Source organism: Mytilus edulis, chromosome 1, assembly GCF_963676685.1.
Source record: "Mytilus edulis chromosome 1, xbMytEdul2.2, whole genome shotgun sequence".
In the NCBI taxonomy this organism is placed as follows: Eukaryota; Metazoa; Mollusca; class Bivalvia; order Mytilida; family Mytilidae; genus Mytilus; species Mytilus edulis.
In genome coordinates, this window is record NC_092344.1 from 78,478,957 (window position 1) to 78,504,439 (window position 25,483).

Consider the following 25,483-nt stretch of genomic DNA (forward strand, 5'->3'; position numbering starts at 1 on the left):
TATCTATAATAATATTCAAGATAATAACTAAAAACAGCAAAATTTCCTCAAAATAACCAATTCAGGGGCAGCAACCCAACAACCGATTGACCGATTCATCTGAAAATTTCAGGGCAGATAGATCTTGACCTGATAAACATTTTTATCCCATGTCAGATTTCCTCAAAATGCTTTGGTTTTTGAGTTATAAGCCAAAAACTGCATTTTACCCCTATGTTCTATTTTTAGCGGTGGCGGCCATCTTGGTTGGTTGACCAGGTCACGCCACACATTTTTTAAACTAGATACCCCAAAGATGATTGTGGCCAAGTTTGGATTAATTTGGCCCAGTAGTTTCAGAGGAGAAGATTTTTGTAAAAGATTAATTTAATTTATGAAAAATGGTTAAAATTGACTATAAAGGGCAATAACTCCTAAACGGGTCAACTGACCATTTTGGTCATGTTGACTTATTTGTAGATCTTACTTTGCTGAACATTATTGCTGTTTACAGTTTATCTCTATCTATAATAATATTCAAGATAATAACCAAAAACAGCAAAATTTCCTCAAAATTACCAATTCAGGGGCAGCAACCCAACAACCGATTGACTGATTCATCTGAAAATTTCAGGGCAGATAGATCTTGACCTGATAAAGATTTTTATCCCCTCAGATTTCCTCAAAATGCTTTGGTTTTTGAGTTATAAGCCAAAAACTGCATTTTACCCCTTTGTTCTATTTTTAGCCGTGGCGGCCATCTTGGTTGGTTGACCAGGTCACGCCACACATTTTTTAAACTAGATACCCCAAAGATGATTGTGGCCAAGTTTGGATTAATTTGGCCCAGTAGTTTCAGAGGAGAAGATTTTTGTAAAAGATTACTTTAATTAACGAAAAATGGTTAAAAATTGACTATAAAGGGCAATAACTCCTAAACGGGTCAACTGACCGTTTTGGTCATGTTGACTTATTTGTAGATCTTACTTTGCTGAACATTATTGCTGTTTACAGTTTATCTCTATCTATAATAATATTCAAGATAATAACCAAAAACAGCAAAATTTCCTCAAAATTACCAATTCAGGGGCAGCAACCCAACAACCGATTGACCGATTCATCTGAAAATTTCAGGGCAGATAGATCTTGACCTGATAAACATTTTTACCCCATGTCAGATTTGCTCTAAATGCTTTGGTTTTTGAGTTATAAGCCAAAAACTGCATTTTACCCCTATGTTCTATTTTTAGCCGTGGTGGCCATCTTGGTTGGTTGACCGGGTCACGCCACACATTTTTTAAACTAGATACCCCAATGATGATTGTGGCCAAGTTTGGTTTGATTTGGCCCAGTAGTTTCAGAGGAGAAGATTTTTGTAAAAGTTAACGACGACAGACGACGACGACGGACGACGACGGACGACGGACGACGACGGACGCCGGACGCCGGACGCCGGACGCCAAGTGATGAGAAAAGCTCACTTGGCCCTTCGGGCCAGGTGAGCTAAAAATAAAATAAAAATGTTTTCAAATACAATAAGCATAAGCCAATAAATATGTACAGAGGAAATATTTGTCTGTTCCTAATTGGATATCTAAACTGGAATAATAGTACCAACAGATTTAACAGAAAACAAGCAAATTTACTAAGTTTTAGATGTATCATTATTTTTGAAATGCTCGTATGTCATATTTAATGTTTCGTATGGGTATATTTATTGTGCTTACTGTGGATTCATTTATTTTCGTGGATACCAATTTTTGTGGTTTGAGGAAAACTTGCATTTTTGTAGATATTTAATATTGTGGTTTTGGCAAAGTCTGCATACATTCCTATTAAAAAATTGTAATTTGTTGAACATTCAAATTTGTTGTTCCCCTGTGCCCACTAAATGCGCGAAAATAGGTATTCAATGAATATTACTGAATCCACAGTATACATCATACTAATTTATTGAAGTAAGTAGTGACAACATCAGGAGAACTTTTGAGAGTTTAAACATTAGTGAACTTATATTGCGAATTGGACAAATATTTAACTGCCATGTTTTTAGATACTTACATCACTGTAACCAAATTTTAAATTACTGACAGCACTAACAGGAGAACTGGTAAATTTATTATGTTTTTTGAATGATATAGCACCCATGGTATAATTCTCTGTTGGAGTAAACTTGTCAAACCAGACACTATCTAAGTAAACAGGACCCTCGTAGATTACAAAACCTTGTATTGGATATTTGCTGTAAAGAAATGAATATGAAAGATAATCTCAAATGCTTTTTAAATACACATAACGGTTTTCTGCAGATTTTCAAAGCAAATAATAAAATTCAACAAAATTTAAATATAGAAGATATCTCTAAAATGCTTTTTAAATACACATAATGGTTTTCCTTAGATATTTAAAGCAAATAATAAAATTCAACAAAATTTAACACTTGATTATTTAGTTTTATCAAAATAAAGGAAGACAAAAAAGGAAATAAAGACAGTTTAAAACATTTCCAAAAAATATTAAATCTATTATGAATTCTTTGACTGAAAGCAGATGTACTTTTTTCATTTTGAATTTTGTTGTTCAAAATGTACTAAGGTAAATTTCCACAAAAAATAAAGAATGCAAATATAAATTTACATAGTTTACATATACATTATTATAGGAAAAACTGTGAAATTCATAGGAAATATCAAATTCAACAAAATCATGTATAGTAGTCTTTTTGAAATTTATTCTAAATGATCTTCTCTATGACAATTTAGTCAAAAAACCACAAATGCTGCTGTAAAAGACTATTGTACCCAAATTGTTTCTTGATACTCATAATTTATATAGATAAGACCAATGGTTTTCCTGTTTAAACTGTTTTACACTAGTCATATTGGGTCTCTTTATAGCATGTTATTTGGTGTGAGCCAAAGCTCTGTGTTGAAGGCTGTACTTTGAATCATAATTGTTCACTTTTTTATACATTGTATGTGACATGGATGGATTATAGTTTGTCTCATTGGCATCATATCACATCTTCAGAGTTTTGAATTAATTAGGAAAATCCTCGTTTAAACTATTTGCAAAACATAAATACAAACAAATAAGTGAGAAAGTTGATTGTATATTGAACACTGTATAAATAAAATCATTTTCTCTATTGCAGCATATGACGATTTGATCTACTTATAAATCTAATACATGTTGTAGACAAATAGTAATAAAGTGACTCTCTTTCTGGTACTTACGGATCCCATGGCATTACAAGTGATCTTGGGTAATCAAGCAGCCTCCTTATACTGTTATCCCAAACTTCTGGTACTTACGGATCCCATGGCATTACAAGTGATCTTGGGTAATCAAGCAGCCTCCTTATACTGTTATCCCAAACTTCTGTTTTTTTACCAATATTATCAGTTTCTCCCAAAAACACACTTTTCTCTATTATTTGTGGTGATGGGGTAGAGCTGAAAGAAAAGTTCAGTCAATTGAAATAACAAAAACCTAGACTCAACATCATTATCCCAAATTTTATCTAAAATTCTTTTATTTTATATCACATTTCCTAAGATGTAACGATATTCATGAGAAATTTGATTAAATGTCCCTAAAATGATATTATCTTTACAAGTTTTCAAATTCCTTTAAACAGGTTAAATCAAAGTACTGAAGTTATGAACATCAGGTGACCCCAAAGTTCTTGTGGACGGTCAAAAGCACATGTAACAGAAAAAAATCTCATCTCTATACAGCTGGAACTGAGGTTAAAGTACATAGATATTTTTTTCTGAGACAAGTTGTGCGTGAATGATAAATAAATGACAGGAAATTCAACCTCACCATAATAACTATATATTGTAGTGATACAAAGCAGTATACACTGGGTTGTTGTTATATTATATTTATATAACAGTTATATGTATATATAATTTTCATCCATTTGTATATTATTCTATTCTACTATTCTAATAATATTGCAGTGCAAGTGCATGGTGGACAATCTTCTGTTAAAAAATCGATTTTTCTAAAAGATTGGATATTAGTAAGCATTCATATTTTCCCACAAAAACAATCTTCAATGCAGAGTTACCGATCCTTGTTGGGATTGAAGCAAAACGTTTTGGAGATATTCTTCCGCATGCTTTAACACAATTTTTCGGTACATGTGCATAGATATTATCAATGATTTTTTACTTATATATATATACGAGTCTAAATTGAAAACTACGTTCAAACCTATGATTGCGTTGGATAAAAACCGCAATTTTTATACGTGTGCATGTAAAACAAATTTCGTTGTAGAAGGGTCTAAATACAGCACAAACAACATTTTCAAAAAGACCAAAAAAGTGAAGAAGTATATTTAAACAAAACGCATTTGACTAACAGGTCGAACAACTGATGTTCTTTAACCCTGCTGACTGCCATTAGCGATTGCCAAATAAAATTGATCACAAGATGTAACAAAATGGATCTTAATATAAATTTAATACTAAACAGAAAACAAGTAACTTGTGGCCACGATGTTATGCCACAAACATAAGGTGTATATATATATATATATAAGTAAAAAATCATTGATAATAGATTTATATATCTAACGACAAAAACATTTTCATATTATTAATTTATGTTCTAAACAAAAATAATTTTTACAAGTATTAGTTGGAGGGATGTATTTATAACAAATGATAAGGAATGTTTTTTTGCACTCTTTAATATCCACATATTTATCATTTTTATAGATCAGTTACAAACCCAAAACGAAAGTTATGTAATGGAATTCTAGGCGATAGCAATACATTGGAATGCCCTCACGGTCATCGTGATTTAAAAATAAAGGTAATCCTAATTTTTGGGAAATATGTTAAATTTTATAACTCTGTATAGATGAAAAGATAATTTATTCTTTGGCAAATACAAACATGATAAATAGTAATTCTAGTTTTTGAAAAGACATTATTCAATTCCATTAGTTTCGAGAAATAAAAAGAAAGTTTTGGGTAAATTCATCACTTTATTTCTTGCTTTTACTGAATAGTTAAAAATTGTAAAATTTGATGTTATATCCAACCTAATTTTCTCCCCTTGAAGTAAAATCCTTTATAAAAAATTCATTTCCTTGGAAAAAATCACTTAGGTAACAACAGGAATATTTTTATCATTGTTAGTGCAAAATATTACTTAATAAATCATTAAAACAAATCATTGGATACTTTTATATCAAGCATAACACATACATCATTTGGAAACAGTTTTTGAAAAGTTGTGATGGAAGCAATTACATTTTGAACCTAAATTATAAGTGAATTTTATTATGGAATGTTTCCTTGGTGCCACAAACTTACATTATCTATATTATAAAATAAATTTTACTTACGCTGCAAACGTCAACACTGTTGAACTGTCTGCTGACCTGCGAAAATAATTAATTGTTTTAACAATATTTAATATTTAAAAGAACGTATTAATGACCATCAAAAAATATGATGAAAGATAAGTTAAGATGCAAATGACGCAGTCCTGAAGAATCAAGTATTGAATTAAATTTCGGATTTTTCTAAAATATTTCAAAGGAAATCATCATCATCATCGTTATCAATTATCACCACCATTATCAATCATCAATATCAATTATCAATCATGATTATCAAACGCCACCTACAGTGAAAAGAACGGAAGTTAGAAAAAAATCAGTGGAACAAAATATTGAAAATTGGTTAATTTAAACCTCGATTTTGGCTCGAAACTTACTATTTCAACAAGTATTTACCAACAAACAATACATTTAAAAGATGGGATGTGACATTAGCCAGTGGAGGATGAGAATTGGTTCATTTTGTCAATCAATCGGTAGGAACACAATCAAATATCCCGCCATGTTGTTAAACCCAAATCGGATCACCAACTTAAAACTCTTAGTGAGAATAACTTTGTGTATCAGTGCAATTTTACTACTTAGTGGGGATGTTGAATTAAATCCAGGCCCTCCCCCAACAGGACCAAATACACGATTAATGTCATTATCGCAATCGAAACTTTCATGGGACAAGGGAGATAATGATGCACTCAGTCGAACTCTTCAGGAAATAAGGTCAGAAATGACTACCATGTCAACAAACATGCTCGCAATGAAAACTGAGATGACTGGTGTAAACCAGAATATAGATAAACTGAACGACAAATTAGACAGTAAAATAGACATGTTACAAACAGAAAACAAACAGCTAAAATCACGGGTCGTGTCCCTAGAAAATCAGGTAGATAAAATTGAGGCCGGTTCCCGTAAGAACAACTTGCTATTTATGGGTGTCGATGATAAACCCAGTGATGTAAACAATGTATTTGAAGATATTAGTAATAAATCGTCAAATCAAAAAGAGTCGTGGGAAGAGTGTGAAATGAAAATAAGGCTATTCTTAGAATCTGTACTAGAACTGGGTAAAGAATTTGCTGAAAATGTACAAATTGAACATGTACAACGTGTCCGTGGAACAGAAAGAAAACGGCCGATAATTGTAAGATTCTTAAGCTACAGAGACAGAAACCTAGTATTGAAAACGGCAAAAAATATTCTTAAACAAAGTCAAACTTACAGAGTCAACGAAGATTTTACACCAAGTGTGCGAACTGCAAGGAAAAATTTAAGCCCATTCCTTCTACGTGCAAGAGAAAATGGCAGTAAGGTCTCAATGCGTCAAGATAAGCTTTTGATCGATAGTAAACTGTACACTTTTGACGAGGAAACTCAAGACATACAAGAAGTTACAAGAAAATAGGGATGTGGTCAAGGCTCGCGGTACTGTATATATGACAATTATTTTAAATGTAAACCCGATTCCTCAGAGAACAAAATTAAGATTGTGTCTTGGAACATTGAAAGTCTAAAAACAAAGTTATATCGTGACAAGAAGTCTGTTGATGAGATAGTAGAAAATCATGATGTTATTAGCTTTCAAGAAACATTTCAAAAAACAGAGGATGAATTTGTAAATACGTTTTGTGATTTTGAATGTTACGAAAGTATTCGTGTAAACGATCAATTTGTCTACAACAAAGCTTCAGGTGGTGTGTTAGTGTTGGTTAGAAAAAATATTGTTACAACATATAAAGTTATACAAATCTTGAAACAATTTAAAGATATGATTATACTTAAATTTTGTTCTGAAAACAAAACAATTATAATGGTATTTATTTATATACCCCCAGAAAACTCCATTTTTTATAGTAATCAGAACACTACAAATGGTATTGATATTCTTGAAGAAGCGCTTTTTGAGGTTGAATCATTGTATGATAATTGTGAAATACTTATGGCGGGTGACTTTAATTCTAGGACTTCAGAATTAAATGATTTTGTCTCAGAAGATAAACCTAACTATATTCCTGGTCTTCAATACATAATAAACAACGATCACGACTCAAAGTCATTTATTACGCAGTGTAAACGTAGCAATAAAGACAAAATTACAAATAATTTTGGTCGCTCATTGATACAGTTGTGTTGTGCAAAGGATTTATATATATTAAATGGACGCAAACATAATGATAGAGATGGTGAATTCACTTATATGTGTGCAAATGGTGCTAGTGTTATTGATTATATTATTTCTAGCTATAACATATTCAGATGGATATCACATTTTAGTGTACTTTCTGTTGATTTATCTAAACATTTACCAATTTCTTGTTGCTTAGATATTCCAGTTTCAGGACATGTTGAAAATGGTGAAGAATATTGTAATGAGAAACAGATACGATTTAAATGGAACAGTAACAAAGCTCAGTTGTGCAAAGATCTAATAGTCAATCCGACTTCCTTAGCAGGTTTAAATGATATTTTAGAATTAATAGACAGCAATACAAATGACGCTGCCAAGGCATTAGTATCTCACTTGCAAAATATTTGTACAGAAGCTGGTTTATTATCATGTCATAATAAAAGCAGTGAACGTGCTATTAACAATCAGGAATGGTTTGACTCAGAATGTGTGTCTATGAAAAGAAAAAAGTGTAAATTATTAAATGATTTTCGAGCAACTAGCAATGCTGACATACTACAAGAATATGTTAAAACGAAACAAAATTTTAACAAGTTGTGTGTAACTAAACAAAAACAACACAAAGAGAATAAGAAAACTGAATTATGTAATATTGCTAAAACTGGAGATTCTTGTAAATTTTGGAAATTGATAAAATCAGTTATTAGTAAATCTAATATACCTAGGTCAAATATTTCTAGTGAAGAATGGAAAACTTATTTTTCTGACCTTTTGAACCCTGAAATAATAGATAAAGATGTAAATTTTTCTGAATTTGTTGATAATTTTGTACAGGCTCATAATACTGAATGTGATTTATGTATTGATGAAAATTTTTCATATTTAGACAGTGATATTACTAGTGAAGAAATTTTAAGTGAAATAAAAAAGCTTAAAAATAATAAATCACCAGGTGAAGATGGTTTATCAGGGGAATTTTATAAATGTTTATCTTCAACACTTCTGCCAGTGTTGTTAAAATTATTTAATGAAATATTTCACACTGGAGATTTTCCAGAATGTTGGTCTACTGCTATTATTATTACATTGTTCAAAAAAGGCGATAGAAATGATTGTGGTAACTATCGTGGCATATCACTTTTATGTGTTATAAGTAAAATTTTTATGGGTATTATTTGTAATAGATTAAAAGTATGGTCAGATTTGAACGAGCATTTAATAGAAGAACAAGCTGGTTTTCGCAGTGGCTATTCCACAATAGATAATATTTTCATACTGTGTAGTATTATTATGAAATATTTATCAAAGAAAAAGGGTGTTCTGTACTGTGCATTCATTGATTTTAGCAAAGCCTTTGATGGCATCAATCGTTCAAAACTTTTTTATATATTGTTAAGTAAAAATTTACATGGCAGAATGATAAAGCTATTGCAAAACATTTATGGCAATGTCAAAGCAAAAGTTAAAACAACTGATGGATTATCAGAAACTTTTACATGTAATTCTGGTGTGAGACAAGGTTGTACTTTAAGTCCTTGGTTATTTGCAATGTATATAAATGAACTTGCAACTGAAATTGAGAACAGTGGTGGAAATGGCATCTTTATACATGAGAACTTTCATAACGTTATGCTACTACTCTTTGCAGACGATCTTGCACTTATAGCCGATACACCAATTGATCTACAGAGAAGATTAAACAATTTAGAAAAGTATTGCGAAAAGTGGAATATGACTATAAACATGGACAAATCAAATATTGTTGTATTTAAAAATGGAGGTAAATTATCTAAAAACGAGAAGTGGTACTTCAATAATGAACCTTTAAAAGTTGTCAGTTATTATAAATATTTAGGAATATATTTTTCCAATAGACTGAAATGGACTTACTGTTGCAAAACATTACGAATGCAGTGTGAAAAGGCTCTGAACATGATAAAACATTGTATGTGTAAACTTGGAACTAGAGATATAAATCTTGGATTTAAGTTATTTGACTCTATGGTTGCTCCAATTCTTTATTATGGTGCAGAATTATGGGGAACAGAGAAAGTGAAAGACATTGAAATTGTTCAAAATAAATTTTGTAAATGGCTACTTGGAATGGGCCAAAAGACTAATAATCACATAGCAAGAGGTGAATGTGGCCGTCATGAACTATATATAAATTATGTGTGTAAACCTATTAAGTATTTTCTACACTTACAATGCATGGATGATAACAGACTTCCAAAACTATGCTATCGTATGATGTATAAAATGAATGAAAATGGACGTTTAAATTGGTGTTCTAAAGTGCAAAGACTATTATTTTCAAATGGATTTGGTGTTGTATGGGAAAGTCAAAGTGTTGGAGATGCAAAATTGTTTTTACATTTATTTAAACAGAGACTTACAGATATAAACTTACAATCTTGGTCAGATTATATTGGCAACTCATCAAAGTGTGCTTTTTATTCAAAAGTTAAGGATTATATTTGTATAAATGAAAATATACAGAAACTGTCATATAATCTTAGATATGAAATTTTTTCAATTTTATGTTCAAACCATAAGCTAGCTATTGAACAAGGTAGACATGAAAACCAACCAAGGGAAAATAGGTTGTGTAAAATTTGTAATACAAATGAAATAGAAGATGAATTCCATTTTGTACTTGTTTGTCCAATTTTGGCTGACATAAGGAGAAATTTTTTACCATTATGGTGTCAAAGTAATTGTAACAGAGACACTTTAACTAGTCTTTTTAGAACAGAAAATTTAATTACTTTGAAAAATCTGGCTGTATTTTTGAAAAAAGCTAAATGCTGTAGAGAAGAAGTCTTGTCACTATGACTTGATAAAATGAATATACTTAATAAATAAATAAATAAATTTATTACAAATACAAGTTTATAAAACTTTTTGAAAATTAATAGATATATATATATATATGTTGGTAATATGTGTGTGTTGTATTGTTTAATATATGTTATTATTGAACTGTAGTTGATATTAAATTGTGAATTTATAAATGTACCGTGGGCTGGAGGCCTGTTTTTGTACAATAAACTTGATTTGATTTGATTTGATTTGATTTGATTTGATTATCAATTATCACCACTATTATCAATCATCATGATTATCAATTATCACCACCATTTATCATCATGCTCCTTGATTATCAATCATTATCAATTATCATCATGATTATCAATAATTACAATAGAACAACAAAGCTTCTGATGAATTCTTTGAAGGTCTAAAAAATTATTGATATCATAATATAGTCCAAGACTGTATCTTAATGTTAAAATGTCTTAATCCTAAAAAAAAAAAAAAATTGTCATATTGCTTTTTTTCAAAGTCAGCTTTAAAGATTTTATTCATTCAATAAATGAATCTTGTGTTTTAGATTAGTCCAATAATTTTCTTTCATGATCTCTCTGGTGAAAGGAAAGAAGACTAACTTAAACAATTTAAATATATCAATATTCTTGGAACATCATATTCTGTAGAAAAAAGAAAGCAAAGGAATAGTTGAAATTATGACGATTCAGCATAGAAAAATTAAATTTGGGTTTAGAACTCAGTCAACTTACGAGTATTGTTGCATTATAATCAAACCACCTCTAACCCATGAGTTCATGAATCTGTTCTTCCAACCTATATATTAAAAATGAATAGAAACTTAAAATATGTATAATGTAAAAATGAAATTATTGTACTTATAATTTTTCAGAAGTTGACAACATTTTTTGTTGCCATTATAAATATTTAAAAGAAAATTGAATTAAGAAATCTTAGAAAATCTTCATACTTCAACAGGGTTATGAAAATCGTTTTAACTTGTTTCTCTACCATCCTTGGAGAATATTTCCAGTGAACAATGGTCTTTACTTATTAGCAACTAAGTTATTTTATCATAATTGCTAAAATATCAACTAGCTTTTTTAATTAAGGCAGATTAACAAGAATTAAGAATATAGGCATACATCTGTAAGTTCAAAAACAACAGTAAGACAAAACACTTTGTGGAGATGTGATTTCTTAAACTAACCGAAATGATAATTGCAAAAAATTTTATTAATGCAAGTAATATGGCTGGGTGATTATTGCATTAAGAAGAACTTGCATTTTTTTATGTTGATTTTCGTGAAATCTTAATAATTACTCTTCTATTCTATTCAATAATAAATGAATGAAATAATTTCTGAGTTTCCAGTATATGAATTTTGTTTGAAATGGAGTCTTTTATCATTACTATCATTACTTTATTATTTGTGTATCTGTCTTTTAATGATTAATTTGATGATCAATGGATGGAGCTATTGTTTAAAGCCACTTTCAGCACTATTGTGTTATTTTATGGCAGCCAGTTTTAATTGGTGGATGATGCTGGAGTGCCAAAAGAGAACCATGACTTTGGTAGGAAAATAGGAAAACTGACAATTTTTCCTAATCAATTAGATTAGAGTTGAATGCCCCTACCATGTGTAGAATTTGAACTCACAACCTCATGGTAGATTGGCTAGCTACCTTATATATAGTGAAACAGTAGCTTGACTACTTAGACCACAAAGCCACCAAGGCCAAATTATATAAATTAAAGTCCTTCTTTATTTCTATTTATACTCTAATTACATATACCAAATAATAAGAACAAGAATGTGTCCATAGTACACAGATGCCAAACTCACACTATGATTTTCTATGTTTGGTGGATCATGAAATAGGGGTCAAAACTCTAATTTGGCTTTAGAATTAGAAAGACCATGTCACAGGGAACATGTGTACTAAGTTTCAAGTTTGTTGAACTTCAAGCTCATAAAAAAACTACCTTGAACAAAAACTTTAACATGAAGTGGGACAGACAGACAAACAGACAGAGGAGGACAAATGAACAGACGCACAGACTTAAAAAAAACATATTGCACCTAGGTGGAACAAAAAAACCTGAATGATTTTTGTCTTGCCTTGACAGAGTCAAAAAGCGAGACATAGGTATGCTGTTTCCGGCGTCAACAATGTATTAGTTTGTGATTAAATCTAGTTTATTTTTAACCACAAGTGGTAGGTCAATCATATTTGGTATGCAGTTGTATAGGCATTGGCACATCTGATTTCCATGGAGACTATTGGCCCTGCCCCCTTAGTCATGGTCTATTGACTTTGAAAATTTTCATGTATCATTTTGCTTTTAGGTCAGTTTAAGGGGAACCATCAGTGGCAGGCCAATGTTAATTAGTATTCAGTTGTATAAATATTGGCACCTCTCATTCCCATTGTGATTATTTGGCCTCGCCCCTCAGTCACAGTCTAATGTCTTTGAAAAACTGATCTTAGTTTACATGTATTAGTTTGTGATTAGATCAGTTTTAGATGAACTGTTAATGTTAAGTCTATGATATTTGGTATGCAAATTTACAATAAGTATTGTTTTCATGGAGATTATATAGCCTTCACCCCTCTTCATGGTTTATTGACTTTGAAACTTTCACATAGTTTACAAGTTAATGTTTGTATTGCAAGTATTGTTTCCATGGAAATTATATAGCCTCCACCCCTCTTCATGGTTCATTGACCTTGAAACTTTTACATAGTTTACAAGTTAATGTTTGTATTTAGGTTTGGGAACGACTCATAATAAGTCAATGGTTTTTGGTATGCAGTTGTATTAGCATTGGCACATCTCATTTACATGGATATTGTTTAGCCATGTTACTCATTTATGGTTCATTGACTGAATATTTGCATGATTTGTTTAAGAATCTTAAGTATTGCTATTTTGATTTCAACATTTGCATAATCAAGATTACAAAAAGGCGAAACATATCTCTGTAATAACATTTTATTTATTTACTGTAACTATGCACTTACATGTCTGTTTAACAATGTATACTGGATCTTCTTCTGACAAGGGGTTGGAAGGATCTGTTGGCATGGTTTGAGGGTAATACACATTTGTAAGGTCGGCTATAAGCTCACCATTTTCTTCAATTATTCTGCTGTCGATAAATAAACCCTGAAATAAAAAACAGAAAGCTTCAAATACTTTCATCTAGTTGTATTTTCAAGATACAGTTTGTTTCTATTTAAAAATATGCTGAAGTGGGTACATCAATTACCTAATTTCAACGAAATATCTCATAATATCATATCTCATTAGAAAGATACAGAGTACGTACTTATCATCATACAGACTTGATTGTGAAATCTCAAAATGGTTGTCTCATTGGCACTCATACCACATCTTTTTATATTGATGGCAACTTTGTACATATTTTAGATAAATTGTATATTTATGATAGTTCTAGATTGATTGATTGATGTTTAACATTACTTTCAGCATTGCTGTACTATTTGGTGGTGGTCAGTTTCATTGGTGGAGGAAGCCAGAGTGCCTTGAGATAATCATCGACTTCAATAGAAAAACTGACATCCTAGTCAAATAAGATTTGAGTCGTGTGCTGCACCCACACGTGTGGGATTTCCAACTCACAACCTCAGTGTAAACTGAACTACTTAGACCCTTGTCCAACGAGGCCCCTTGTTTAAGATTGAACTAGAGTAGCAATTTCAATAATCATTCAAGTGAAAGCTGAATGTACTTACGTTGCGACAAGAATGTATTGCATTATTATCCATCTCCGTTATTTTTGTGTGCCTGGCTTCATCATAAGCCATAAACCCCAACCCTTTGGATGGTCCTGTGGGTTCATTAGGATAGAGAATCCAAATTCCTGTGTCCTGTCAAAATAATATTGATGGTTTTATATATATATATGCTAAAGACTGAAAGTAAAATTGAGAGTGTAAATGGGGAATATGTTAAATAGACATTAACCGGACCAAAGAGCATACAACAGATGAAGGCCACCAGTGTGTTAAACCTCTATTTTAAAAAAGACTTAATGTTAAAAGTCAGCAAGATAATAAAAGAATGAGACATTATTAAGACAATGATTGGAAAATATGATTAACATGTAGACAGAAGAAAAATACCATGATTTTCACATGAGTGCCACAACTCATAAACATCATGAAAACTGTAAGACCACAGATGTAAGAATAATCTCAACATTCAATATGTATAATGACTTAAGCTTTAAAGCTATAAACAACTTAAACAGAGGAAACCCATCTATATAAATGAAGTTGTATTTTGAAAATTTAAAAATTTCGAAAATATGACGATGAAAAAAAAAAGATTTCATTATTGTGAAGATATTTTTTTCCCTGTTACTTTTCACAAATAATAACTTATTTTTTGTTCATTTGAAGGTAATAATATGTTGATGAACTTAAATAAGGCCATTACTTTTCTCGTTTGAATTATTTTACATTGTCATTTCGTTGGCCTTTTATAGCTGACTATGCAGAATGGGCTTTGCTCATTATTGAAGGCTGTACAGTGACCTGTAATGGTTAATTTCTGTGTCATTTTGGTCTCTTGTGGAAAGTTATCTCATTGACAATCATACCACATCTTCTTTTTTTATTTTGTTTGTTATTTTATGTTCAACTTACCACTGATCCAGCAGCAACATTGTTACGGATTATAGTCTTTGGATTGGTTATCCAAAATGATGATGGCTTTCTGATAATATAAAACAAAGCATATTTTATGGTTACATAAATAAATAATTGTCATTATAGTTTAGTTAAGATAGATAAGTCTTATTGGAACAATATGTAAAATTTGAAGTGATGGTTGTCAAATAAAACTACAAGTGGGGATTACCTAACCTGTATTATTAGGTCTAAATTCACAGTATTGTTCAGTATAAAATTAAAGAATCATAAGTCACATCTACTTTATATCAGTTATTTAATTTTATATCAATTTCCTGTCACTTCCAGAAACACTTACGCATCAGTATGTATAAGTTTGCCTTTACGTGTGAGAGCGACCAGATTACCATCAATAACTGTTCTCTTTTCTCCTCCATCTTCCAGGAAAATACCATGTCCTAAATGTTCGATACAAACATTATCCATTACCTACAGAAAATAAAGTACAAAATATATTTAGCCAATTAAGGCTTACAAAAGGGTAGCTGCGAATACGTAGCTCTTTAGGTCCTTTTGATGATTTTTATATTTCCAGACCATAAGCAAAAAAATTTCAAAGGACAATAGAGCTACGTTTTTGCAGCTAAGAAAAGGGCTAACTATAAAAGCAAACAAAGAATAAACAAAAACATTTGAAATACTGTTACAACAGAATAAAATGTAATACATGTGCTACCAACAAAAGAAAAGAATGCCAATTCTTGGGTATACCTATTTTCAAAAAAGTAAACAAGAGAATGGTTGAATCATTCTTCTGTGAATCATGTTGTTCATTGATTCTAACCATATAGTCCAGTCAAACTAAGATTTAACCTCAAACTTAAATTGCAACAGTACGTTTTAGTTCTAATCTGTATCATTACTAAGCCCTTTATATACACACAAAAAATTAAGTCCCATAAAATCTAACTTGAGGAAAACTCAAAATCAGTATTAGGCCATGGTTTTTTAATTTGTTGGTTTTACGGATTTTCCCCATAAAAAAAGTCGGGTCGGTCGGTCGGGAAAAAAAATAAAATAAAATATCTTTCAAGACAGAAAAATATGTAAAATAAAATATCTTTCAAGACAGAAAAATATGTAAAATAAATATATATTTCACCTTTCTAACATGCTATTTTGTCATAATTTCTTAAATTTTAGTTCGATGAAATATTATGGAAAAACAGATTCGCGTAGCTCTTAATCAATTCCAGAAAACTTGGTGTGAACGAAAACTGATAAAGAAAAAAATGTAAAAACGTCGTACGAAAAGAAGTTTCAACACACGTGTCAAAAAACGTAATAGACTCGTCCACTGGAAAAACGAGAATATTGGTTTAACCTGATGTCATGCATTCCCGTTTTTTATCCAAATGGCAAATATTTTTTTTTATGTATGAAACAAGAAAAATTCCAAATGATTTGTTAATATTCAGTATTTTAACTTGATATCCGCATTTGGACAAGTCTATTCCTATGAGATGATGCATCTTACGGACTGGTGACAAATAAGGGAAACAAACTTATTGTGTAAGCAGTTTTAAACACAGGTTTCGTTCCGCAAAATTTGCGCAAAGGACATTTCAAGGTCAGTTATATTGATTTGTCTATTTTTAGAAACGTAAACTGGAACTTCTATTTTTTCACAACAGAAAGTGTTATCAATTTTGTTAGTGATGAATGCATTTCATTTTATAAAAAAAGAATATTTTAATTATTTTTCAGGGAAAATGCATTGGGTCGGAAAAGTCTATTTTATTTTTATTCTGAAAAATCGGCAAAATCAGGTCTGCGGGTCCGTAAACCAACAAATTAAAAAACCATGGCCTTACTATTTTCCTATGGAAATTAACATTAGGAAGGGAGATAACTCCGCAAAAATGATTTTTTTTGGGTAAGTTTTTGGTTGATTTCTTAAAAGTTCTGTAAAGTATGATACTTTGATAGGGTTATTAAAGTTCGTATTTGACTAAATTATATGATCTCCTGCTCATGAAATGTACAAAACCGAAGTGTTATGGGTAGTTTTATTTTTTGTGTGCATTTTTCATTAAAGATATTGCAAATATGTGGCTTTGTGAACATTTTGAAAAAATAATGTAAAAATTTGGTATTGTTTATATCTGTATATTATATTTTTTCAGTATCTTACTACAAAAACAAGAATACATGCTTTACTATTTTTGTTAAATTTGAGATTCTTTACCTTGACATGTTGAAAAATTCAATAAATGGTCATCTAATGAATTATGAAATCTAGATTATAGCTTGATAAAAGATATGAAAACACTTTTAGAGTTGTTATACTAAAAAGAATGCTAAAAAATCAGGAATCAATACATTCAGATAAATAGAAGTAGTAAAGTTATAATTTTGTATCAATTTTTATTGATATTTCAGCTTTTTTTGCAGAGTTATCTCCCTTTTCAATGCAAATCTCCATAGGAATTTTAAATGGTGATTTTTTTAGTCTTCCTCAAGTTTAGATTTTATGGGACTTTTTTCCTGTGTATATTATGGGTATAATTCTAAAGATTAAAACTTAGAAATCTTCTGTTGCAATAGACCACTTTCGAGTTCATCCGTCACCGGAAAAAACTCGTCAATTATACGCGCTTTTATCACCGTCATTTGTGCGTTTTGGGGCGTCGTCACTTCCCTTCCAATGTTGAGCGAGTGGTTGGAAAACTATAATTCTATATTATACGAATTATTCGGCAAATTGAATTTTCAAAATTGACAATCAACACTGCTGTCATTAGGGAATTGTCAGTAAGTACCTACAGAGCAACCATTATTTCTAGTTTATCCTGCACAAAGACGATCACTAAGACGCTTGATGAACGTAAATAGTGCAGGGATACAGGCGACCCCCTCTATCTGGTAAATGACGTCATAAAGGCGTGCATAATTGACGAGTTTTTGCCGGTGACGGATGAACTCGAAAGTGGTCTATTACTTTAAGGTTAGGGTCAAATTTATGCTAGATTGACTGGACTATTAAACAGAACAAGAGAAAAGGACTTCTCTGAATATGTCATATAATCCAACAAGAAAAATTTTGTTACATTGCTTAGTCATTACTGTGCAGTGTTTCATGAATTGTTTTTTGCTATCTTTTTCTTTTCTTTTGGTAATGTTATACTTGTTTTATAAACTTTTGATTACCCTTTTTGCCTGACAAGTTTTGTTTTCATACAATGCAGAGTTCTCAAATTCTGAGTCATTTTACCATTGTTTTTAAATTGTTAATCCTTTGTAAATGTTATTCATTAAGCTAACCATTTGTTATATTCCCAAAAGGCTTTTCATCACTTAACTTTAACCCATCTATTACTTTGTCTACTTCATTTCACAAAGTGATAAACTGTGGATTCATTAATATTCATTAGATAACAATTTTCATGGATTTCAAGGGTACAGGGGAACCACAAATTTACATGGCTTCTGTGGTATAAAGGGAACTACAAATTTACATGTTCAATGAATTTTAAATTTTCTAAAAGAATGTATGCCGCTTGCCAAAACCAAGAAATCTAATATCCACAAAAATACCAGTTTTCTTCAATCCACAAAAATAAATGAATCCACAGTAAAATAATTATACAATAATTACCATAGTGACTTACCGTAACACCATGTGATCCATGTACTGTAATACATCGAGCAAAGGAATGATGGATAGAATTCTTCCTCAGATATGGTGGATTAGGATAATTCTCATCATCCGTGTCATGGCACATGTGGAAATGAAGAGGGTAGTTCCCTTTAAACAAAAATAATCAGTGAAGTTGACCACATAAATATTTAGTGCATTTGTTAATACACACCTTTAAAAATAGCAAAAGTTAACTCATTCAATGACCAAAGGAAAAATTACCATTCAATGTTTCAAAAACATATATCATTCATGTTGTTACTCAGTTTCTGAAGTGAATATATTCCAATAAAGTATTCCATTGAAGGGTGAGGAAAGTAGTTTTATAATAATTATGCCAGTGAACACAACATTGAATATTAAACTAAATTGTAATAACTTTTAGGATTTGAACTAATTGATATTTAGGTTCATGTTACCTACCTAAACTTGTTGCTTGTCCTATGTTTTCTAATTCCACTCCTTCAATATGAACATTCTTAAAATGACGAAGTACCTGTTAAAGATAAATTCATAATTAAGATTAGGTGCACAAATGAGGATATATCACAACATCTACCATATATAATAAGCTGCAGAACCCTTCCTCACCTACCTTAAATCCTTAATTTTATTCCAAAAGTCAAGCTCTAACAATACCCAGTGAAGATTATTCTAAAAACATTTTTCTGCTGTACTTACATACATTACCGTCACTTGGTCATTGCTACTGTTGATGGACTGCCCATTCAGTAGGATGCTATCAGTCAAGTTAAGCCAGTTCTTCATGAGTACTGACATGATTTGAATGGTACAATCAATTTTTATACGTGATATTCAGCGTTTAGGTTATATCAGTAATCTTACAGTAGAGCAATTCTATAAGACTTGTTTTTCAGTGGAATTCTTCTTGTTCATGTTTTGTTCTATGTAATTTTTGAAATATTATGTTTTTATATGTATAACTAGTTTTTGTTGGTCATCATTTTATCTATTGCTTGTCATGAAATAAATTTTTTATCTACAATAGTCACTTTGCCAATTACTGATTTAAATCTGTCATTACACATCTTTTAAACAAATTACTGCGATTTTGTCCTTTGAGACTTAAGGAGAGTCACAGGTATAAGATTTTCAGAAAAAAAAATTAAACATTTATTTTTCATTACAAATTTTATTAATTACCCTTAGTAGTTGTTACTTTATGATATGGTACAAAAATAATTCCAAAAAATCAATACATGTTGGCCCCAGGTGACTTTTAAAATGTAGATAGCATTGAAAAAGCTCCAAATTATCTCCCTTTGGTGAAAAAAATGCCATTTTTTGGCATTAAAATAGAAATATCTATTTTTAACTCATCGGTGACCTTTTTTTTAATTGTTGTTTTCGAATAAGCTGTACATAACTAAATAATTGTAAAATTCAAGTGATTTCTGTAATTTAGTTATTTTTTATTTCAATATTACAATTATTTCTCATATTAGTTCAACAGAAAAAAAGGACATTAACAATAATGTATGTTTCTTTCGAAGGCAGATTGTGAGCGTAAATGAACGGTGACCCCTTTTTTTTATTTCATTTTTTCTATTAAGTATAAGATAAAGTTCATTTATAGAAAAATATAGCGAAATCCTATATTAAATTAAAAAAAAATTATTCAGACCCGAGAGCCCCCTTAAATGATTTTGATTTTTGCTTTTGAGAAAAAATCCTGATTAATTTATTAAAATATTTCAAAATGTGAGTTTATATTATTGCATTTACAACTCTGTTGCATTTTTCGCAATAATAAAAACCTCGCAATAATTCTGAATTAACAGTACTTACCATTGTCAATGGTAGTCTGGTTCTATATATACCAGACACAATTGGCTTTTGTGTACACAAATCAAGTTTAAAGTGATATATAGGCATTTTATTACATACTTTCAGTGAAAAAAATCAAAGTATCTTAATTTAACAACAAATCAAATGTACAGTTGAACAAGAATGTGTCCCCAGTACACGGATGCCCCATCCGCACTATCATTTTCTATGTTCAGTGGACCGTGAAAATGGGGTTAAATCTCTAATTTGGAATTAAAATTAGAAAGATCATATCATACAGAACATATGTACTAAGTTTCAAGTTGATTAGACTTCAACTTCATCAAAAACTACCTCGACCAAAAACTTTAACCTGAAGCGGGACAGACGGACGAACGAACAGACGGACGGACGAACGAACGAACGGACGCACAGACCAGAAAACATAATGCCCATAAATGGGGCATAAAAATTATAACTTCTTTTAACCAACACCTGTGTGAATCATTTCAATAGAGTCCCTAAATTAAAAAAAATTGAAAACCTTCAAAGTTAAATACTTTAGGTACTGATAAATTTGCTATTTCTGCTAGGGCTCCATTTTCCAAAAGTAAATTAGATGTCCCACCTAAGGGAGACAACTAAAAAAGGGATCTTTTATATAAACAGGGTCAATTATTGGAATTGGCAAACAGAACATTCCAATGCTAATCCTAATATTACCTTAACATGTCCACCAAATGTATCATGTGTGTAGTCTTTACAGTTACCATTGACAGTGGGGCAAGCAAGTTCCATTTCCCCTCTTATCTTTATGTTTCTAATCAATATAGCTACTTCACCACGCATGTCAACATTATTCTCTAGTTTTGACCAATGTACAAACTCTGGAGTAACTGGAAATATATAGAAAATAGATGAACTTGTATGCATATTTAAGTTGTTCTTACTATAAAGGTATATACTTTGACCAGCTTTCAAAATAAAAATTTCAAAAAAAGATGAATCACACAATTTACATGAATAATTTCATTGGATATATTAATTACAGTCTGACTAATAATTACGAACGAACAGACGGACGGACGAACGAACGAACGGACGCACAGACCAGAAAACATAATGCCCATAAATGGGGCATAAAAATTATAACTTCTTTTAACCAACACCTGTGTGAATCATTTCAATAGAGTCCCTAAATTAAAAAAAATTGAAAACCTTCAAAGTTAAATACTTTAGGTACTGATAAATTTGCTATTTCTGCTAGGGCTCCATTTTCCAAAAGTAAATTAGATGTCCCACCTAAGGGAGACAACTAAAAAAGGGATCTTTTATATAAACAGGGTCAATTATTGGAATTGGCAAACAGAACATTCCAATGCTAATCCTAATATTACCTTAACATGTCCACCAAATGTATCATGTGTGTAGTCTTTACAGTTACCATTGACAGTGGGGCAAGCAAGTTCCATTTCCCCTCTTATCTTTATGTTTCTAATCAATATAGCTACTTCACCACGCATGTCAACATTATTCTCTAGTTTTGACCAATGTACAAACTCTGGAGTAACTGGAAATATATAGAAAATAGATGAACTTGTATGCATATTTAAGTTGTTCTTACTATAAAGGTATATACTTTGACCAGCTTTCAAAATAAAAATTTCAAAAAAAGATGAATCACACAATTTACATGAATAATTTCATTGGATATATTAATTACAGTCTGACTAATACTAATTTTGATTATTTAGATGTTTGTTTTCTCTTTACTATAGAATGTGTTTGTAACATTCAGCTGAATTTTAAATAGTTACTAACTCCTGTAGGTGTTCTGTATCCCTTAAAAGAACATTGAATGCAGTTGAGAACATGGTATGATTTAAGTCAATATTTTGATGTTGAGAAAAAAAAAATTCATCAATTCTTTAAAATCAAAACTTTTAGAATATGGACTTTCTATATTTATCATGAATGAAAAGTATGCCACATTTTCTTAACTTAATATAAAAATAAGGAGATGTGGTATCGATTGCCAATGAGACAACTTTCCATTAAATTTCAAATGATTCAGAAATGAAGCACAGATATATCATTTGTTTTGTTTCAGGAACGTCATAAATAGACACTTACTTATTCATGTATATTTGATTTCATGGTTTTAACAATCTCTGTATACAAAGCCTATTGGAAATATGATATTCATAGAACATTTGAATTCGTGGTTCACCTGTACCAACAAAACCCACGAAAATTGGTATCCAACGAATAATAATGAATCCACCGTAATGCAATATTTCCTGCTGTACCCCTATTTTTGACATTTTCACTTTACATTTCTGTTTATTTTGTTCACACACTGTTGTCAACATAATGGAATTTCATGCATCTGTCATACAAGTGAGAGGTTTAGCTAGCTATAAAACCAGTTTTTATCAATCAATTTCTACAGAAGAAAATGCCTGTACCAAGTCAGGAATATGAAAGTTGTTATCCATTCCTTTGATGTGTTTGAGCTTTTGATTTTGCCATTTGATTACAGACTTTCAATTTTTCATTTCCTCAGAGTTTGTTAATTTTGCTATTCTACTTTTTACTTACAGCTGGCTCTAATCTGTTTTTGTCCACAGTTAGAACAACTGTCAACTGAACCATACTCAGCCTGATCCATGTCAAAGTCCGTAGAGGTAAATACTATCTGGTCACCTACAAAATTAGTATGTTCCACTTAGAAATTATATAAGAAGTCTTACATAGTGAACAAAAATTACTTTTTCAAGAAAAAAAAATATGGTAAATAAACAGAATTTTGTACCCAAACAGTCTAATAATCACTCTATAACATCAGCTTTAGAAGGAATGTTGGAAAGTAATTGGTCAATCATCATCTGTACACATTCAATAAAGAAATTAATGCTTTATAATTAACATACTCTAAATCAGTTAAATGCCTTAAGATTAGGACAATAAAAAACAAGCCTTCCACAAAATTTACAAACCTTGCATGCTGTATAATTATTCAAATATAAGGCTGATGATGACTTATTCAAGTAAACGTACAATTTCCACTGTCTCAATTCACAAGAGAAGTGTATTCACAGTCTCAAAACAACCAAATATTAGTTGTCTGAAATGCTAATTTACCGATTGTGGCCTATTACATTTAACTTTGTGAAATTTTGACTAAGTTTGTGTCACATGATGGACTTAGGACCTGGAATCCTTCCCATTAAAGTTAATGCGATTCACTTGTTTTGAAGTTTTTCATGTTATAAATCATATCCAATACTATATGCTAACTATGTTATCTTACCTTTATGCCAACCCTGGGCATTATCTACCAAATCTATAACAGGATTTGCCCGCTCATAATTGTACATTGTAAAGTCAACCTTTGAAAGATGAAAGGCTCTGGAACCAGTGTTTACTTGACTCAAAACCTTTATTTGCAAGTTTAAATTTATGAAATCCATAGTGACAGTAGCACTGTGTTGTTCATAACCTGACTTGTTGATATCTTCAATGGCAGAGTTCGTATCACCTTGATAATATAAAAAGATAATAAAATACAGAAGTCTGCTGATATAGAATACAAAAGTACAGCGAATGCACAGATTGAATGTTCGAATTGTTCAATCTTTAAAGTTCATGCAAATATTGATTTAACTAGTGTTTGGATGGGGTTAACAGAAAAGATAACAATGAGCAGAAAGTACAGCACAAAGGACTAAAAATAAAGAATAGAGGATCCAAATCCAAAACAAGAATGAGTCCATAGTATACGGATTCCCCACTTGCACTATAATTCTTTTTGTTCAGTGGACCATGAAATTGGGATCAAAACTCTGATTTGGCATTAAAATTAGATAGATCATATCAACGGGAACATGTATATCAGTTTCATGTTGATTTGACGTCAACTTCATCGAAAACTACCTTGACCAATTTCTTAAACAATAAAAGGAGTAGGTTCAGAAAGACCCCTTTTTGGCCCCAAAATATAGCAGTTTTACAAAATTGTGAAAATGTAATCTTTTAGCTATTAACTAGAAAGTGAAATGCTTCTGCTACATAAATATGGGCTATTTTTGACAATATAATGCACATATATCGGGTACCAGCATCATTAAGTCATGCTAAATTACTGAAATCTTCACAATTTTAGCATTTTAGTTAAATTTTAGACAGTTTCTGTCTTAAATGAAAGTGGCCGCATTCGTGTTCATTCATAATATTGAAATGTAAGTTGTATTTGATTATAATATATAACATATATAAAGGTTGAGGATATACACGGATACAGCCACTTTCATTTTTAACAAAAAACATCTGAAAAGTGACGTTTTTTTGGCATATTTGATAGATTTTTCATATTTAAGCTTAAATCGGTGCGTTTTTAATGACTAAATCAGTTAAAATCTTTGGCATAAACTAATTGAATCAATTGAAATAGACACTTGAGTGTTTAAAAAGTGTCCAAAATCTATTGTAAGATGAACCTAAAATTTGAGGCCAAAATCGGTCCTTACCCGACCTACTCCTTTAGCCTTAAGCAGCACAGACAAACGAACAGTCATACAGACAGACTCACATATCAAAAAACATCATGCCCCTGGGTGGGGCATAATAAATAAAGAATAAAGATTGATTGGGTGCTAAAAAAAAGAGTAAAGTATCTTAAAAATCTATAGAACAGAAAGGATGTTAAGGTAAGGGTTTGGCAAACATGTTTATGCAATGCAGACTTTATGAAATTCGCACCAAAATGAAATCATTCTTTTTAGAAATCTTAATTAATACATGTACCTTTAGTCGCTATAAAGGCATAAGCATCATCACTATCAATGGTCCTAATCAATTTGGCACCAAGGGATTCCATCTTTGCATATATATCTGTCAGGTCAGATGTGCCAACCAACTGCCTTAATAAAGCAATAGCAACAATGCTACCATCAGCAATACCTAAATAATATTATGTAAAAAAGTTAGCATTCCGACAATTCTTCTTCTTGCCCCTGAAGATAACATTGCA

At 30.9% G+C, this 25,483-nt stretch overlaps 1 protein-coding gene across 1 annotated transcript in view; it reads right to left on the reverse strand.

Annotated features, from left to right (window-relative positions):
- The window catches only part of LOC139491065 (cell surface hyaluronidase CEMIP2-like), a 39,487-nt gene that overhangs the window by 6,860 nt on the left and 7,144 nt on the right, over positions 1-25,483 (reverse strand). Inside the window, exons 5-18 of the mRNA XM_071278352.1 lie at positions 25,258-25,413; positions 23,765-23,992; positions 23,053-23,157; positions 21,849-22,021; positions 19,087-19,159; positions 18,635-18,771; positions 15,322-15,452; positions 14,979-15,048; positions 14,064-14,198; positions 13,329-13,473; positions 11,051-11,114; positions 5,348-5,383; positions 3,294-3,434; positions 2,041-2,221 (exon numbers count right to left, since the gene is read on the reverse strand). Of these exons, the coding sequence (XP_071134453.1) occupies positions 2,041-2,221; positions 3,294-3,434; positions 5,348-5,383; positions 11,051-11,114; positions 13,329-13,473; positions 14,064-14,198; positions 14,979-15,048; positions 15,322-15,452; positions 18,635-18,771; positions 19,087-19,159; positions 21,849-22,021; positions 23,053-23,157; positions 23,765-23,992; positions 25,258-25,413 (1,775 nt within the window). The remainder of the gene's footprint in view (positions 1-2,040; positions 2,222-3,293; positions 3,435-5,347; positions 5,384-11,050; positions 11,115-13,328; positions 13,474-14,063; positions 14,199-14,978; positions 15,049-15,321; positions 15,453-18,634; positions 18,772-19,086; positions 19,160-21,848; positions 22,022-23,052; positions 23,158-23,764; positions 23,993-25,257; positions 25,414-25,483) is intronic.